This window comes from Papio anubis, chromosome 1, assembly GCF_008728515.1.
Source record: "Papio anubis isolate 15944 chromosome 1, Panubis1.0, whole genome shotgun sequence".
NCBI lineage: Eukaryota > Metazoa > Chordata > Mammalia > Primates > Cercopithecidae > Papio > Papio anubis.
Genome location: NC_044976.1, coordinates 17,589,486 through 17,608,735, shown reverse-complemented (window position 1 = coordinate 17,608,735; position 19,250 = coordinate 17,589,486). Strand labels below are relative to the sequence as shown.

The following is a 19,250-nucleotide window of genomic DNA, read 5'->3' as shown; positions in this document are numbered from 1 at the left end:
TCTGAGAACCCGCCCTGCCTGCTGTGGGACACTGGCTTGCCACTGCCTGGGGCTTGTGAGAAAGTGCCAGAAGCACTTAATGGGGAAACCCAAGCCCGCCTCGGTTGTGTTGTTTTCGCAGAGCAGGGAGAAAGGTCTGGAGAAACCTCACAGCTCTGGGGGAGTAGAGCTGAGCCTGCTTCCTGCTCTCACAGTGCGTTTCAGCTCTTTCGCGACCACTGCTCCTAGCGGGGGTGTCTGCTACAGTTAGCAAGCCCCTAAAGAGTGGGTCTAGACAGGCTTGCATGTTGCCCCCTGTCCTGGGGGTCCCTTTCATCTGGCATCCTAAGGCTGCAGGCCAGTGTCTGGTTGCTTGGCATGCGCGGTCTGATTTTCATCTGCTGAAAGAAAGTTAAATGGAAAACAGGAGTGTGCAGAAAACAAGTTTGCTTATAAACATGATCCCCACGTCAGCATCAGGGACTCTGATGCCTCTGGAATTCTTGGGTTCCTCTGACCAGACGGCACACAGTCATGCTTTGGTTCGGGCCGTTGCACATGCTGGAGTGAAACCCCGTGGCTGGAAGCAGGGACCAGTTCCCTCCCTTGGTCAAGCCCTGCCGTCCTGCCAGAGACCCTGCACTCCCCTTGCTAAGATGTTTCCCGGGCTTCTGTGACGGAAAGCTGCTTTGTGCTAGTATCAAGAGTAGGTGGGGTGGGGCGCAGTGGCTCACACCTGTAATCTCAGTGTCTGGGGGCTGAGGTGGGAGGATCACTTGAGCCCAGAAGGTGGAGGCTGCAGTGAACTATGATCCCAGCACCACACTCCTGCCTGGGTGACAGAGTGAGACCCCATGTCTAATTAAAAAAAAAAAAAAAAAAAAGGCATTCTTGCAGTGACCCAGCCAGCAGCCCCAGCTGCCTCACTGAGGCAGAGAACCCTCCAAAATCCCCAGTACGGGGTGCTCAGGGTATGTCCCAGATTCCTGGTCACCCAGTGGGCTCCCTTTTTAACCCTGACTCTCTCCCCCCCTTTTTTTTTTTTTAAAGAAAAACAAAAAATGGAGATAGGTGGGTCTCACTGTGTTGCCCAGGCTGCTCTCAAACTCCTAGCCTCAAGTGAGCCTCCCATCTTGGCCTCCCAAAGTGCTGGAATTACAGGCGTGAGCCACCGCATTTGGCCTGACTTTCTCCACTTTGGGGCAGCTTTGTGTTCAGTGATGTGGCTTCATACGTGCATCTAACCTACAGGCCGACCCTGTTCTGTCCATCTGCACTCCATCCCACCACAGCTGGCATGTCTCAGGATGGCCAGGCAGACTGGCATGGGGCAGAATACGGGCACTGGGGCTAGCCAAGCCTGACATCTCCTCCCAGATCCCTGCTTCTCAGCCTGTGACTTGGGCACATTTCTTATCCCTCTGGGTTACAGTTTTCTTAACTGTAAAAAAAAGATATGCAAAGCCCCCGACACAGAATTTCTCAACAATGGCAACTTTGGATGAGAGTGATGACTTGGAAGCCCAGAAAGCCCTGACTGTTGACGGCTCATGAGGTAGCTCCATGGGGCCAGCGGTGTTTTCACAAGTAGTCCAGAGGGCAGAAGACAGTCGCAGTGGTGCCGTGTGTGGACAGTTTGGTCAGATCCCAAAACCAGATTCCAGAGCCAGATAGCCGGCCCCTGCAGCGGCACCATTGTTTCCAGAGAGGCCTTCATTATTTCTCTTTAAGTAAAAAAATAAAAGTCTCGTAAAAGAGAGGCTCTGAAGCACGGCAGCCGCAGTCCAGATGTGCCTTCTGAGCGCAACTGGCATTAAAGTCGCACATGCCTAAGCTGATTGGTATGTTGACTCGAGGGATTGTTGCACCTGTGTGTACTGGAAGGAATTTCCGCTGAATACCTGTCTCGTGTCGACGGGCAGCCTCTGGGCCGTGTTCCCTAAACCGTGGTGAAAACAGCTGGTCTCAACACACAAACAAGGGTGGTCGAGTTTCAGCATCAGCTCTGGACACGGTCCGCCCAAAGCCAAGTGTAGATCTTTCTCCATTTTGTGTGGGGCCTGTGCCTGTGGGTACGGAACCGCTCCTAGTAAGCGGCACTTTGTGTTTCCGAGGGACGTTTCCAGGGCAGCTCAGAACATGTCGAGGTTGCCTTCTCCCCTCTGCTCAGACAGTAAGAGCCTGATGAAAACCAACAGCCACCAGTTGTTGAGTGCTTGCTCTGCCAGGTGCCATGGCAAGTGCTTGCCCGTTTGTTTTTTCTCTTGTGATCTTGCTTGTATCTCCTCATGCTTGTTTGCCAGATGCATCTTGAGTGCAGGCTGGTACAACAGCATAAGGAAGAGAAGCCACATTCTGCAGCCCCTCGTGTGCCGTCTGCAGCTCTCTGGACTTTGCAACGTTGTGCCCACTGGGCAGCGCCCACGCCTATCCATTGGACAGAGGATGTACTCGGCTTCTTTTCGAAGTTGGCTAGAGGGCAGCCGGCAGAGCAAAAAGGAATGTTGGTCTACACCATGAGGAAGGGGGCCAAGTTTTAGATGCCTCTCTGAGCAGAATGGACAGTTTTCTCTTTTTCCTGGGGTGGAGTTAAATTGTTCCCACCTGTGAACACCAGGTGCCTGTTTTGTTGTAAGGATGTTAAGGATGATCAGAAAAACAAACTACTGCTGATAGCAGTTTGTTCCTAGGAGGGAACAAAAAGGCATTGTTTTGGGGCCAGAACCTCAGCTGCCGGGGAATGGTTCTGCCTCTGGGTTTTATTCTCTTCCTCTTTGCCATAAAATCAGTCATGGAGCTTGAGAGTTTCTGTTTCTTTTTTTGTTGTTGTTTCTTTTGAGATGGAATCTCGCTCTTGTCGCCCAGACTGGAGTGCAGTGGCGCCATCTCAGCGCACCGTAACCTCTGCCTCCCGGGTTCAGGCAATTCTTCTGTCTCAGCCTCCTGAGTAGCTGGGATTACAAGCACCTGCCACCACGCCTTGCTAATTTTTGTATTTTTAGTAGAAACAGGATTCACCGTGTTGGCCAGGCTGGTCTCGAACTTCTGACCTCAGGTGTTCTGCCGGCCTCGGCCTCCCAAGGTGCCAGGATTATAGGCATGAGCCACCGCACCCGGCCGCGAGTTTGTTTGAACTAATGCCTGTGTGACCTTGTCTTTGTCATGACCAAGCACCAGTTACAGCAAAAAGTATCCCTCATGACCATTTATTTATATGTATATATATATATATATTTTTTTTTTTTTTTTGAGATAGGGTCTCACCGTGTTGCCCAGGCTGGTCTTGAACTCCTGGGCTCAAGTGATCCCCCCACCTCGGCCTCCGAAAGTGCTGAGATTATAGACATGAGCCACCGCGCCTGGCCTAAGACCACTTATTTGTCCCAGGTCTTGCTGCTATTCCTTGGTGAGATCCCAGAAGCAGAGCACAGCATACGTGTGATGGGAGAACATAGGGTGGGGAAAGGAAGACTCGTGGAATCTTACATGTTGGAGCTGTTTGAGGGCCCGGGTTCCCTAGCTTAGCACCAGATCGTAGAGGAATCTGCTTTTTTCAGTTACATCAACATTTCAAACTTTTTAGTCTGAACTCTTCAGCCAGCATTCCAGCCAGCCTCACCTCCTGTGTTCCCTTTTACCTCTCCCTCATCAACCATAGCAGGTCCCTTCGACTCAGTCAAGGCTGTGGGCGTTTCCATCTTTTTTTTTTTTTTTTTTTTTTTTTGAGATGCAGTTTAGCTCTTGTTACCCAGGCTAGAGTGCAATAGTGCTATCTCAGCCCACCGCAACCACCGCCTCCCAGGTTCAAGCGATTCTCCTGCCTCAGCCTCTCAAGTAACTGGGATTACAGGCATGCGCCACCACGCCTGGCTAATTTTGTATTTTTTTTTTTTTTTTTTTTAAGTAGAGAAGGGTTATAGGGTTTCTCCGTGTTGGTCAGGCTGGTCTCGAACTCCTGACCTCAGGTGATCTGCCCACCTCAGCCTCCCTAATTGCTGGGATTACAGGCGTGAGCCACTGCGCCCGGCCTGGTTTCCATCTTTATACTGACTCCAACGTGAAAAAAGTGCCCAGACCAGAGCCCTCCTTCCTAGTGGACCATCAATTTCTCCACAGAAGCCTTCAGTAGAGCTGCCAGTGCTCTTTCTGGAAATCCACGCGATCTGTAACTCAGTGACATCCTCATCTGCACGGTCCCCTGCTTCCACATGTATTCCCGTGCATAAAGACTTCGGGGGAAGAGTGGCTTGGATAGAATACAGATCACAACAGACTTGGGATCCCAGAAGAGACTGAAATGTTAAAGTCATGTCTGCGAGAGTGATCTGTAACAGATTTGAGTGGAAAGTGACATTTTTGGGTCCAGTCTACCAAGTTCTCAAGTCCAGGGTATGAGAGGCAATTTCATGGCAACACATAAGAAAAAATATTCAGCTTTGCACCCTGGCTCATGCCTATAATCCCAGCACTTTGGGAGGCCGAGGTGGGAAGATTACTTGAGCCTAGGAGTTCAGGACCCGCCTGAGCATAGTGAGACCCCATCTGTACAAAAAAAATGTAAAATTACCCAGGTGTGGTGGCATGCACCTGTAGTCCCAGCTACTCAGGAGGCTGAGGTGGGAGGATCACTTGAGCCCAGAAGATTGAGGCTGCAGTGAGCCATGGTCATGCCATTGCACTCCAGCCTGGGCAAGAGAATGAGACCCTGTGTCAAAAAGAGAGAGAGAAAAAAAAGAAAAAATATTCCATTTGAGATGACTGCAAGTTCAGTATGTGTAGCATGAATTAGGTGTGATTACTATGAAAGCGAATGTGGTCTTGAGCGCTGGAAGGAGGAGTAGCCTTTTTGCCAAGAGATGTGCTGGTCTCTGCTATGCTATGCATTGGTTAACACTTAGTTGGGGCATTGTTTTCTGTTCTTTTAAGACATTGACAACCTGGAGTATGTTCAGAAGGATAAACAAGGTATTGAGTCGTATGAGGAATAATACAAGGAGGAGAAGGTCAGAAAAGAGAAATCATGGAGTTTATGTGCGCCAGTTTTAAATGTTTGAAAGGACTGTACAAGGAAAGGGCATTAAGTTCTTGTTTTCTGTGATTCCGGAAGGCAGTAGTGAGAAGTTTTCACTCACGTCCAGAGAGAACTGTCTGAGTTGTTCAGAACAGAAATGTTTGCCTCGGAAATGTAATGAGTTCACTGTCACTGGAGGTGTGTAAGCAAAGGTTTGACAGAGACTTAAGATGTTAGGAACCTGCCCTGTGGTGCTCAGTCTGCCTCATACAGGCCTTGATGCAACCACTGAATCCTGGAAAGTCAGAGCTGGGAGGGACCCCTCTATACTGGCCTCTGATCCAGCTCTTTGATTTTACAAATAAGAAAAAAGTCTTTTGCACTGTGTTGGTGCCAAGTACTGCCTTTCCTTTGGCTTTATTCAGTGAAGTTGACTGCAGGAGAAGGCCCTGTTCCAGCACCTATGGAGCTTACCTTATGATGCCCCTAACTTGGCAGTGTCTGTGGGTGCTGCCTGTGCCTCAGTGTCACAGACGACTCAGGCCAGAGGTCCAAGTCCTGTTGAGTGTGGCCCAGCCCGCCAATAGCCAGAAGGCCACGTCTCAGTGAACCCAAGAACCACAGAGTCTGTTTCTTGGCTCGTGCTGGAAAGCCCTGCTCCCAGCCGTTCTGTCGTGGCCTTGGTTCTTGTGGCATGTACTCATTACCTGTTGGGAGACTTTGTATTCGAGCCACGAATCCAGCTCTTCTCCCAGGAGGTGATTTGAAAGGAAGGAGTAAAGACCAACTTCAAAGCCCCTTCCCCTCCCATTTTCCCTGTTAGATTTGTAGCCCAGTGTTGGCCAGGCCTGGGAATTGGGTAATTCATAGTTACAGCTCAGATTCCCGGAGCGAGTTTCCACCCCAGGCCTCCACGCACACCTCAGCTTCAGACACTCCATAAAGCTTTTGTAGCTGAAATATTTTCTTTTCTTTTTACTTTGGTGAAGTAGGTCATTTTGAGTGTGAAGTATTATGTTTTCCCTGTTTTCTCCCTCCCCCCAGAAGTCCTGTGGTTAAAAAGTTACGGACATAGAATCTATATCCGTGACTATGACATTATTCAACTGGAAGAGTGATTTTCGGGGAGAAACGACCTAAAACTCTGAGAAGAAGAGAATTACTGACACATTAGGCTTTTAGCTGATCCACATTTAGGGACTAAGGTGATGATAGAGACAAACCCAACCAGATGTTCAATTGTGATCGGCTGTGCTGATAGACAGCTGGTCCCATGGGAGGGCCTTGCCCTTGCCTCCTGGCTCCTCCAGAGAGGTGCCCCCTGTGTTGCCAGTCTCCTGGCGTTTTGAAACCTGCATCTGCCTGTTGTGATGAGCAATTTTCAAATGGCAGGACTTACAGATCCAGCTCAGAGTGGCCCCACTACCCCACTCAGTAGTCCCAGCTGACTGAGTGCTCTGCCATTCTGTTTGCCTTAAAAATGTTCATCTTTGCTGAGTGAGCTGGCTCATACCTGTAATCCCAGCACTTTGGGAGGCCCAGGCAGGTGTATTGCTTGACCCCAGGAGTTTGAGACCAGCCTGGGCAACATAGCAAGACTCTGTCTCTACAAAAAAAAAAAATTTTTTTAATTAGCCATGCATGGTGGTGCACGCCTGTGGTCCCAGCTACTTGGGAGGCTGGGGGAGGAGGATCACTTGAACCCGGGAAGTTGAGGCCGCAGTGAGCCATGATTGCACCACCACACTCCAGCCTGGGCATCAAAGCAAGACCCTGTCTCAAAAAACAAAACAAAACATAATGTTAATCTATGTTAGGAAAGTTTTAAAAGGCGCCAGGACCGTTGGTAAAACTGATGGCTCTCCGTTGAAGGAGTTAGCTCTTCGGTGGACACAAGCAAACGGGTGACTCCAGCAGTTTGCTCCCAGTCATTCCTGAGTTGGTCTGTCATTTCACCCCCTCCTCATCTTCCTGGAGCTTCTGAGGCCCCCCCGACTTCATGGTTCAACAGTTGTCTAAGCAGACTTCTCCGCAGTCTTTGCAAGCTAGTCCCTGTGTTGTCCTGGCCACTGGGGAGCCCTGATTTGAGCGTGTTGTTCAGCCTCTTGACTGTGGGTATTGATTTCAGCCCTGTGCTCCCTGTGCTGCCTGGCTTTCCATTTAGGAAAGAAGCCTAGGAAAAGCCCATGCTTTTCTCTTTGGGCCTTCACGGTTTGTTTTTTTCTTTCTTTTTTCTTTTTTTATAGAGGCTGACCTCGAACTCCTGGGCTCAAGCAGTCCTCCCACCACGGCCTCCCAAAGTGCTAGGATTACAGATGTGAGCCACTGTGCCTGGTCCTAGGCCTGCATGTTTAAAAGAGGTTCTTGACCAGGCGCGATGGCTCACGCCTATATAATCCCAACACTTAAGTGGAGACCGAGGCTAGTGGATCACTTGAGGCCAGGAGTTAGAGACCAGCCTGGGCAACATGGTGAGATCCCATCTCTACTAAAAATACAATAATTAGACCGGGCGCGGTGGCTCATGCCTGTAATTCCAGCACTTTGGGAGGCCGAGGTGGGCAGATCACCTGAGGTCAGGAGTTCGAGACCAGCCTCAACATGGAGAAACCCCATCTCTACTAAAAATACAAAATTAGCCAGGCGTGATGGTGCATGCCTGTAATCCCAGCTACTTGGGAGGCTGAGGCAGGAGAATTGCTTGAACCTGGGAGGCAGAGGTTATAGTGAGCCAAGATCGTGCCGTTGCACTTCAGCCTAGGCAACAAGAGCAAAACTCTGTCTCAAAAAAAAAAAAAAAAAAAAAAAAGGCAATTATCCAGGCGTGGTGGCAGACCCCTGGAATCCCTGCTACTTGGGAGGCTAAAGCAGGAGAATCACTTGAACCCGGGAGGTGGAAGTGACAGTGAGCTGAGGTCATGCCACTGCACTCCAGTCTAGGCGACAGAGCGAGACTTTGTCTCAAAAAAATAAAATAAAAAGCTCTCCTTCTGCCTCCTTGACCAGAGATCTCACTGCAGGGACTCTCTGGGCTTTTCCTCTTGAGCCCAAATCAGCTGAGCTGTGGTAGTGAGTCCTGGGCCCATTCCTCCCTCCCTGCAGAGTTGGGGGATTTTGAAATTATCAGGCATGGGCAGGGGCCAAGGCAGGGCGGGTGAATTCCTCTGCAGCCTGCTCTCAGCGCTTGGCCACATTTGATCATTCACTCACATGGATGTGCGAGGCCTGAGAGTGAGTCGCAGGCGATGGTAGAGCCACCTTATTGAAATAGCATGTTAGCATTTAAACAATATTAATACTATTTGACTCATTAAATATACAAAGGCCAGTTAAAGTGCTTCCATGTGTGTGCTGTTAGTTCTGGCGGGCGACTCCTCAGATGGCTTTATGTGGTTTCAGACAACGTTTTAGCACATTCTTAAAATACCCACAAAAGCCTTTATGTAAAAACTCATAAATGCAAACCACATAAAAATTATTTTTTTCCTTGTTTCATGTCATTATGATCAAAGTACAGTAGGTAAGAAATAAATTTTCAAAAACATGTTGTGGTCCCTCTTTAATTAATGCTTCACGCGCAGAGCAGAGCCATAAACCAAGTAGTGGGGGCGCTGCCTGTGCGCCCTGCGGTCACCTCCCACCTGAAGGTCCCGGAGCCATCCCGACAGCACTCACAGGAGAGGCCGGTGCTTCTGGGCGATTCTGAAACAAGCCTTTCTAACCATGCAGTCCTCTGCTCCCTTTGTCTCGGAATGTCAGGTTGAGACTTGTGGCTGCTCCAGTCCCTGGTGATCCCTTTTGGTGAATGGAATGCAAGCCCATTCTTGAATTATTGTAGTGTCTGAGCTGTACCTGCAGAGGCCAGGTCTCAGCACGTCTGACTCACCTCAGTTGGAACACCCCGATTCAGAGAGGGAACAGATTCAAAGCGAGAGACCAACCACGCCGCCTCTAACTCTGTCATCGTCGTTTCTTTATTAAAAGTCAGATCGACGGTAAATTAGGATACTATCCGACTGAATACTATCCTTGCTGTTAAAAATGATTATGGAGATCATGCGGCTCCATGGAAAAATGCTAATGATTCTATGCCAAGTGTAAAAAGCCAAATTCAGCGTGGTACTCTTGCTGTGCTTACGGTTATATAAAAATGCATCTGGACTGGACGGGAATTTGGAAAAATCAGATTTATGGGATAAGTTGATTTATGGTATTGTGGGCTAATTTTCAGATTTCCTTTTTTAAAAAACAATGATGTTCCTGCAGTAAGTTTTAAAATTGTGGGTAAAAGAATAGTAACCCCGCAAGGAGGTCACAATTGAGCTTGCATTTTTACCTCCCCTGGCTCCAGCATTTGAAACTTTAGATCTGGTCACTGTGGCCTGCCAAGGAGAAGCTGCCTGTAGTGGGAGCCAGGCCACGGGGTGGGACGTTGGAGTGGAAACGGCCAGTTCCACCCTATAAAACTTTAATGCGGTTGTTTTATTTTTCTGGAAGAAACGGAACGCTCAGGGATGGGACTGAGGGGAAGCAGCCGTGGGCCACCTGGTGCTTTTGAACTGGTCGCCGGAGGGTGTCGACAGTGTCAGGCCATCGGGATTTCTCCTGGTTCCCCTCCAGGGCAGCCTGACCTGCCTCTCCCCAGTGTCCCAGCACACAGAGGAGAGCAAGCCTTGGGCGGGCACAGCACCGCAGCTCTGTGTGGATCTGTGAAGGAGCGGAAGGATGAAATGCCCCTGGGCTGCAAGCCTTCTTTCCAGAATGGCCAAAGGAAAGAAGGAATTATTGGCCCATCCTTTTTGCCAGCAAAGTAGGGTTTTTTTGTTTGTTTTTCTTCCCCCTCTTTTGATGTGGGGCTGCTCTCCCTATAAGCTGGCTGAAAGAGAAAACCGTGTGCTAGAACCAAGCCATCTGTCGCCAACAGAAAGGGTATTAGCAGGTCTGTTCTGAGTTGCTCTTCTCTCGGTAGTGTTCGTGTGCCTCGTAAGTTAACCTGCAAGAATCCAGGAGAATAAGCCAGAAAGGCTCACAGAGCCCATGCTGCCAGTCATCTGAGCCCTGCTAAACCTCAGGTCTAGCAGGGGCAGTCAGTCCCTCTCCAGGTGTTCCGGGAACATTCCAGAATGGCCTGATCTCTCCAACTCTGTATGGGGCCGGTCCAGACCAGGAGGGCCCTATGGAGGCAGATGGGGCTTTGGGCCCTGGACCAAAACACTCATCTGCTTAGCTCGCCTTGCCCCAAGAAGGGAGAGTTTGGAGACAGACTGGAATAAAGGAAATGATCTTCTGGAGTGGGGTCTCTGAGTGCCAGTATTGGCCGGTGTCCTGGACATCACCTCTGCCAGCAGTGAGCGCTGAGCCCCACAGGTGTGTCTGTTCATCCAGTGGTCCTTTTCCTGTAGAAGGAAAGGGTGCCTGTGCTACACCTTGCCAGAGCCAGGCCCTTCCCCACCCTGTGCAGTTGACCAGTGATGAGCTCAGCATCTGGCACCTGACACATCCATCCCACAGGTGTTCCCTGAGTGGCACTTGTGTTAGCCAGGCAGCCCTGCCCTCATCTGCCCTCCTGCAGACTCGCCTGTGGACGCACCATGGTGTATTCGGTTTGATAGCTTAATCATAGTGGTTAGTGCCACAGAGGGAACGGGACAGAATGTGGTCCTGCCGCAGGGGCTGGCTGCAGCCTGCCTGAGGGAGCCCTCGGGGCGGAGCCAAGGGTAGCCCACCTGAGTATCAGCCCTCCTGGATGCTCCACAGGTCTGAGGGTTGGAGTGAGAGCAGACCAGCCAGGGCACCCTCATTCTCCTGGGAGGATGCTTTGCTTCCTTGGTCTGGTGGTCTCTTAGTTACATTACACTCTGGTGTATTCGCGTACTGATTTTTCACAAAAGCTTTTTAGTCTGGAACAGTATGACTTACTGTCAAATTGCAAAAAAAAAAAAAAAAAAAGTACAGAGAATTCTTGTATACCCATCACCCACATTCTGTAAATATTCACATTTGCCGTGTGTATTTTTTATTATAGAATAGCTTTGGTGAGACATAATCTACAGATACATGTTAATTTCTAGTACTTAATTTTACATTAACCGTTTGGTAGGTGTCTGCTTTTCCTAATTGTTTGTCTCTCAACAGCCGTAGAAAGTAGATTAAGTCCCTAAAGTCCATGTTCACGCCACTGGTCCCTTAGTAAACAGTTGGACGCATGCATGCGTGAGCATAGCTCATAGCTGGGGCTGGGCGTGCTAGAGCTGTCATTGGGTCCGTCTGACTCCCAAGCTTGGGCCCACCTTCCCAGCTGTCCGGGGCTGAGGGTGGCGTGCTCCCAGAATACGCCTGCCGCACCAGGGCTTTGGGGCTTAATAGGGGTCAGAGAGGCCCCAGACTTTCTGATAAAGATGTGCTCACCATGAGAGATGCGATTGCTTACAGTTTCACTGGTTATCAGCAGAGATGAGATTTCTCTTTTTGGGGCTTAATTGGGGTCGGAGAGGCTACAGATTTCGCCACAAGAAATGAGATTTCGCTGGTTATCACCAGCATTTGCAGTTCCCATCAGCTGACTCCACCCCTCACCTCTGCTCACGGCAGCCCCAGCGAGCCACAGTGGTTGACCTGGGTCTGTTGGGTTTGGGATCCCAGACTGATTCCCATTTCTCATCTAACCTTTTCATTCCCTCTTCCATTTGATCATAATTAGAAATGTTTCTGGGCCAGATGCAGTGGATCACTTGAGGTCAGGAGATCGAGACCAGCCTGGCCAACATGGCGAAACCCCATCTCTACTAAAAATACAGAAATTAGCCGGGCGCAGTGGTGCACACCTGTAATCCCAGCTACTTAGGAGGCTGAGGCAGGAGAATCGTTTGAACCTGGGAGGTGGAGGTTGCAGTGAGCCGAGATGGTGCCACTGCACTCTGGCCTGGGATACAGTAAGACTTCATCTCAAAAAAAAAAAAAAAAAAAAAGAGAGAGAGAGATGTTTTTGTATTGACTCGGATTTGAGGAGGAAGCACTGTCTCAAGCTGAGCCCTTCATTTCCGGCTAGCGCTTTGTAGGAAGTTGCTCCGAAAGACCAGCTGGAGCCCTGGTCTGCCAGGCTCAGGAGGGATCAGCGTGTAGGGAGTTTGTTGCTGTATTTTCTCATCTGCCTTGTAACCCAAAAGACAGAAATATTGAACAACCGTGGTCACTCCAGTAGTCATGGCCTGCATGGATTGTCACTGGATGTCACTCGTGCTGCGTTCTTTATCTGGGAGGAATGTGACGCCTAGAGAGGTCCAGTAAGCCAAAGACCACAAAGCTAAGGGAGGTGGCAGAGCCCAAACTCAAGTTCATCTTTATGATGCCTAAACCTACTACACCCCCAAAAATGCTGCACCCCCTCCCCGAGCCAGAGAACGATCAGAACACACCCAAGGATCGGCTCCTATAACTGTTGCAGGGAGGACCCCAAATGCCAGAATCTTTGCTGAGCAACAGCCTGGGACCCAGGCTGATGGTCTGTCCTTTAGCATCTAACAGGCACATTGGCCTGTTTCCTGCAGGTATTTTGAAGGCGGCGTCTCATCTGTCTACCTCTGGGATCTGGATCATGGCTTTGCTGGAGTGATCCTCATAAAGAAGGCTGGAGATGGATCAAAGAAGATCAAAGGCTGCTGGGATTCCATCCACGTGGTAGAAGTGCAGGTACCGCCTCCCAGCAGCTGGTGGCCGGGGCCACTAAGTACAGAATCACACCAAACAGTGCCGCGCTGCTCTCTAGCAGATGCAGTGAGGGGGATGCTGTGATCTCTGAACCCCTCATTCTGAGAAATGCCTCCAAGCCATTTGGATAAAGATAAGTCAAGATTGCAGTAGTCGCCGGGCGCGGTGGCTCAAGCCTGTAATCCCAGCACTTTGGGAGGCTGAGACAGGTGGATCATGAGGTCAGGAGATCGAGACCATCCTGGCTAACACGGTGAAACCCCGTCTCTACTAAAAAATACAAAAAACTAGCTGGGCGAGGTGGCGGGCGCCTGTAGTCCCAGCTACTCGGGAGGCTGAGGCAGGAGAATGGCGTGAACCCGGGAGGCGGAGCTTGCAGTGAGCTGAGATCCGGCCACTGCACTCCAGCCTGGGCGACAGGGCGAGACTCCATCTCAAAAAAAAAAAAAAAAAAAAGATTGCAGTAGTCATTGATGATTAAGTTCCCAAAAGAAATACACAATTACAAATGTCCCTTTAAAAACCAGTTGGGATTTTATAAGAAAGATAACATTGTGAGGCCGGGTGCGGTGGCTCATGCCTGTAATCCCAGCAGTTTGGGAGGCTGAGGCAGGCAGATCACTGGAGGTCAGGAGTTCAAGATCAGCCTGGCCAACATGATGAAACCCCACCTCTACCAAAAACACAAAGAAAATTAGCCAGGCTTAGTGGCAGGTGCCTGTAATCCTAGCTACTTGGGAGGCTGAGGCAGGAGAATTGCTTGAACCTGGGAGGTGGAGGCTGCAGTGAGTTGAGATCACACCACTGCACTCCAGCCTGGGTGACAGAGCAAGACTTTGTCTCCAATTAAAAAAAAGGTAATATTGTGATAATGACCTAGGAAGGGAGATGTTAGGATGACCCTGAATTCAAGGGGCCACTTCAGGCTCTCCCTCAGCTCAACAGATCTCTGTCTTGTCCTTCCAGGAGAAATCCAGTGGCCGCACTGCCCATTACAAGTTGACCTCCACGGTGATGCTGTGGCTGCAGACCAACAAATCCGGCTCTGGCACCATGAACCTCGGAGGCAGCCTTACCAGACAGGTAGAGTTACCCGCTCATAGCCAGTTGCCAGTGCCCACAGGTGCTGGCCTCAGCGCTGACCTGCAGAGATGAGTGAGCAGGTGCCCTAGGGTAAGCATGTTCAGCCAGCTATAAATCCACCACCTAAGGAGGGCTTCGCAGTTTCAAATGAAAGCTCTCTGGGCTGTGCAAGGTTGCCCATAGCTGCTGGCACTCTGCTGGCCTCCTGCTGAGGGAGGTCAGGTGCTGGCGTGGCTCCTCCTTACTCCTCAGGGCACCGCACATCCCCATGCTTCGGCTCATGGTGTGCTGTGAGAAGTGGTGCTTGGCTCTGTTTGCCTTCTCTGTGGCCATGCCCAGCTCATCAGTCAGGCCAGCTCTCCGGGAGCTGCTTACCTGAGCTCAGAGTGTCTGCACCTTGCTGCCCTCAGCCCAGTCCAAGGACCAGCATCAGCATCACCACAGAGCCTGTCAGAAAGGCAGAAATGTCAGACGCGCCCCCAGACCTAGCATATCAGGATCTCTATTTTCACAAAATTCTCCAGGTAATGTGTGTGCACATTGAAATTTAAGACGTGCCCTACTGGATACCTCTCTCTTATCCATCTTTTGTTTGGGTATCTCTAGCAACCCTTCTCCACGACGTTGTTCCCAGGTTCTGTCTAAGGCAAACTTGGACTTGGACTGGAAGGTACTGCCTTCCCTGAGCAAACTTGCCTCCCCTTCTACCTTAGATGCTCCCATAAGCATCTAGGTGGGTTTAAGAACCTTGTGTAAGGATCCATGTTCAGGACCCTTTACATTCCCATCCCAAGAGAAGGCCTTAATCTTGTGCTGGTGTGGGGCCACAAGATGCTTGGCGTAAAGGGGGAAGAGAAAGCATAGACCAGGTGCACAACTGGGTTTCACAAGGACCCCGCTCTGCCTTCGGAGAAGTCGGTATTGGCAGAAACGGCACAGCCTTGGGAGCCTCAGAGGGGTGCCACTTTCTGCGAGGATGCCCTTCCATTCTCAGTTCCAGTAGTCCCTGACTTTCCACTGTGAGAATTCCTTTTAACATCAGAGATATCTTTCAGTAAGATAACTATGCTCTCGATAGCTGTGGATAGAAAACATATGACTGAAAGGATCAGTGTAGTAAATCTTTTTTTTTTTGAGACGGAGTCTCGCTTTGTCACCCAGGCTGGAATATAGTGGTGTGATCTCGGCTCACTGCAATCTCTGCCTCCCGGGTTCAAGCGATTCTCCTGCTTCAGCCTCCCGAGTAGCTGGGACTACAGGCATGTACCACCACGTCTAGCTCGTTTTTTTGTATTTTTAGTAGAGGTGGGATTTCACCACGTTGGCCAGGCTGGTCTCGAACTCCTGACCTCAAGTGATCCACCCACCTCGGCCTCCCAAAGTGCTGGGATTACAGGCATAAGCCAGCACATCCAGCCCAGTGTAGTAAATCTTTTAAGTGAATTTGTATTCTACTAGTTACAACAACACCTACATACTTTTAAAAAATAGTGATGCAAGGTGAATGTCAGCCATCATGCCTGGGAGCCTCCCTCCACCTATAGAAGCTCCACTGCCTCTCTTGTGTCCGAGGGGCTGGAGGCCAGAAGGGATGTTGGGGTCCTCTTTTTGGCGTCTGAGCAGGGATATCGCGGTCCCATCCCGGAACTACTCACTAGTGCTGACAGTGCGGGGGGGAGGGGGTGGTGGTTAGCCTTTTTGCATGGAAGTGGACTCCTATCTTCCAGGGGCCATTAGCTGGGGAGGAGCAGCCAAATCCCCAGACAGCCAGCTCCCCTGCAGCCTGACTCTCCCACATCCTGCCACCTGGGGAGTGGGTGGAAAATCCTGAATCTGTATCCAGAGACTGCTTCCTGCATCACTTACCACTCCAGGCTGTTGATAATTCCACCCGGTTTACAGTGACCTGGACAAATATTTAATCCTCAGCCTTCCTAATAGTTTAAATCAAAGCTGTCAGCCCATGGCCAGAGTCTGGTTCCGGCTTGCCGTGAGCAGTGTCTCCTGCCAAGCTCAACCCAGGCCTGATGAGTGCCTGTCCTCAGCACACCTTGGCCAGGGCTTCGGACCTTGTTTGCATTGCCTTTTGCTCTAGGGGCTTTAATGAGGAAATTCATGCTCTGCCATCATTCTAACGGCTGATCACATCATTCATTTGAGGTGCATTAAAGCTGGGGCTGGGTTCCAATGTAAGTAACTGCAGAAGGGGGAGGGATTGCAACGAGGTAGACAAATCTAAGTTAATGATGCACAGCTTCTGAGCAAACAGGGGAAGTGAGGGTTGCAGAACTTGGCTACGGGTCCCAGAGGAGCCTTGGAAGAATGCCTGTGCTTGCTTGGGTGGGAGGCGAAGGGTTCCGGGAGAGGTGAGCGGATCGGTGGTAGCATGAACACGCATGGTTTGCAAGCTGTCCCCTTGGATTAGATCGTGACCAAGGTCAGGTTATTCTCGTTTAACAGGTGAGGAAACTGAGGTTCAAACTTAAATAATATGCCCATATAACTTAACCAGTAAGAAGCAAAGCCAGGATGTGAACCCACATTTGCTTGGTGAGAAAAAAAATATGCTACTTTCTACCACACCACAGCTGTTGTGGTCTCGATTCATCCTCTGTGCCTGCCATTCGGCGACTGCTAAATAAGCTGTCAGATGGAAGTGCATGGAGCAGTCAGCTCGGTGTAGACGGCACACTGTCTCAGCAGCCGGCGTGGGCAGCTGCAGTGGACCTGTGGCCTCAGAAGCAAGCGGGACCAACCCTGCAGAGCCCCACATGGGGTCAGGGCTCCCTAGGCGTGTGCTGAGCAGTGCTGCCCTCTGGGCCCCTCTTGCAGGTGTGCCTTTGTCTTTCAGGATGGTCTCCTGTTGGAGGCCACTTGGCCACTGGGGTGCATTCACTGCTAGAGGCTGTCAGGAGGGCTTTGAGGTTTCTAGGGAGTCCAGTGATCTGATGGGATCTGCGTTTCCAGAAGGTGGTTCTGCCCGTGGGCTTGGGGGATGGGTGGTCAGAGGGAAGCTGTTAGAGTCATCCAGGAGAGAGACGACAAGGGCCTGGATCAGACAACCCTGGGAGGGTTGGAGGGGACAGCCCTGCAGCAGAGAGGTCAGTGAAGAAGCTAGCGTCCATCTGAGGCAGGAGGTGGCAAGGGCGGAAACAGAGAAGGGCAGGGGAAGAAGGGCAGGCTGGGAGGCATTCTGGAGTGGAGTGGGCAGGGGCTGGACGACCAAGATGTGAGACAGGCGTCAGATGAGAGCCCCCTCACTCGAGTTCCTCCTTACACAGTCCTCACAGCAACCTGGACCTGAGTTTTTCCTCTGGAAACTTGGCCTCATCCAGGTCACCCACGCTCACATGCCCTTGCCCCACATGTCAGGAAGGAAGGCTGCTTGGTTTTGGAGCCATCTCCCCAGGCCCACAGTGCCAGGCCCTAGCCCCAAGAGCCATCCCAGCCAGCATCAGCACCCTCAGCAAGGCCCCATGGGTCCCCAGCTTTCCCAGGGTCCTGTGGCCCAGCCTGCCTCACCCTGGCAGCAGTAGCTGCCCTTCCGTGTGTGTGGTCCTAGGGGCACCCTCGTCTTCCTGTTTCCCACGGCCCATCTGGAGAAGGCCGCCAGCTTCGGCTTGCTGGCATCTCACAGGGGTCCCTTCCGTGGGCACATGAGGGTATACCCTGGGCCCATTCATATCCCAGTGTAGGTGGCTGATGGTAGGCCAGTGACCGGGGCAGAGCGCCACTCTCCTGGGCACGTGTGACAGAGGTGGAGGGCCTGAGCTGCGCCTGCCCGCCAGCCAGACCACAGCCAGACCAGGCGGTGCTCCCTCCACCCAGCCCTGCCTCCGTCATTTTACCTTTTATTTCTCCCACCTCCAACCACCAAAAGATGTTTCTCAGGGACGTCAACTGGAAGACAAGGTAAATAGCTAGTCTTCTAGCAGATTCCCGCGGCAGTGGGACTGTCGGAGAGAAGGTGAGCCGCAAGCCAGCCAGATCGTACCTTCCTGCCAAGACTTGCGGATGCGTGTGAGGAAAGGCGGGCAGAAGGTACCCGCTAGCACACTGCCACGTGGGCCCCCGTGGGAGGGTTGTAGAGCAAGTGAAAAAAGGTTGCAAGCCCCCAGTTCCAAAAGGTTGCAGAGGAAGTTGTACTGAGAGGTCACTTCTTCTGTGTGACAGCAGAGACGTGGGAAAGAGGCGAAACTGTAAATCTCTGGAAAGAGATCCAAGGTTTCCCATCCGGGGAAGGGCCTGCAGATGTTCGTTTGATATTTTCTCAGCTTCTAAATATTTAGAAATGAAGGTGGAATGTTTTGTTGAGTGGGGAGATCAGGCGGGTCATTGGCTAGTGAGCCCTCTCTCCCCACTCAGCAGTAGACACCCCCAATATATCTTGAGGCAGTAAAACCCCGGCAGAGGCACTTGCCTGTGTATCCTAGCAGGAACATGCTCTTTGACTCGTGTTTGGCAGTTAGGCCAGGCAGTATATTTCTGTCACAGGGAAGAAGCCCATTGCCCTTCCAGATGCAGGGAACAAAGGGTGGGCTGGGCCCAGCTTGGCAGTTCCAGGAGTGCACGCTCGCTGGGGAGGCCTGGCTGCAGCTGCACACATGCTCCTCGTGTCCCGTGGGGTTGCCTGGGTTCGGGGGTGGAGATGCTTGAGCAGCACAGCTTCGAGGGGCGGCTGGGTTTTTGTCAGATGACCTGGGGTGGAGTGACCAGCGCCTGGCTGAGAAGGAAAGCTGGCCTGAGACAGGCTCCCCACAACCATCCCATGCTGTGAAGGACGGAAACAGGAGAGGAAGGGACTGGAGATCCCTGGCAGGAGGTGGCTGAGGCAGGGATGGACCCTGCTCAGGTTTTCTGAGCCCTGGATTGTGGTTTGTCCTTCAGTTTTCTGGTAAAAGATGTAGATGAAATTGAGCCAGCAGAGAGATCTCATAAAAGGAAGCAGGTTTCAGGATCACCCAGACCTTGGTTCGGATCCTAACCCGGGAACTTTCCAGCTCTGTGGCCTAGACAGACCTCCTCCTCTTTGAAGCTCAGTGTTGATAGTGCTCATTTTCAAAGATAATAGTTCCAGCACTTTGAGAGGCTGAGACAAGAAGATTGCTTGGCTCCGGGTTCGAGATCAACCTGGACAACAGTTGCCCTGCTCCCCACCCCTTCCCCCCTCCCAATAAACCAAAAAGTTATCCCGGTGGGGCGGCACCTGTGGTCCCAGCTTCTTGGGAGGCAGAGATGGGAGGATCACTTGAGCCCAGGAGTTTGAGGTTATAGTGAGCTATGATTGCACCGTTGCTTTCCAGCCTGGACAGCAGAGCAAGACCCTATCTCTAAAAAACATAATAAACAAATTTTATTTAAAAAAAAAAATTGGGTGCAGTGGCTCATGCCTGTAATCTCAGCACTTTGGGAGGCTGAGGCAGGTATATCACGAGGCAAGTGGATCATGAGGTCAAGAGTTCAAGATCAG

The 19,250-nt window shown here is 51.1% G+C and overlaps 1 protein-coding gene and 1 pseudogene across 5 annotated transcripts in view; both read left to right on the top strand.

Moving 5' to 3' along the window:
* CAPZB (capping actin protein of muscle Z-line subunit beta) overlaps positions 1 to 19,250 on the top strand; it is a 145,869-nt gene that overhangs the window by 114,839 nt on the left and 11,780 nt on the right. For all 5 annotated transcript variants that reach the window (XM_003891228.5, XM_003891229.5, XM_003891230.5 and 2 more), the window contains exons 5-6: positions 12,538 to 12,679; positions 13,664 to 13,780. In XM_003891228.5, the coding sequence (XP_003891277.1) occupies positions 12,538 to 12,679; positions 13,664 to 13,780 (259 nt within the window). The remainder of the gene's footprint in view (positions 1 to 12,537; positions 12,680 to 13,663; positions 13,781 to 19,250) is intronic.
* LOC103882058 lies at positions 15,089 to 19,133 on the top strand (annotated as a pseudogene).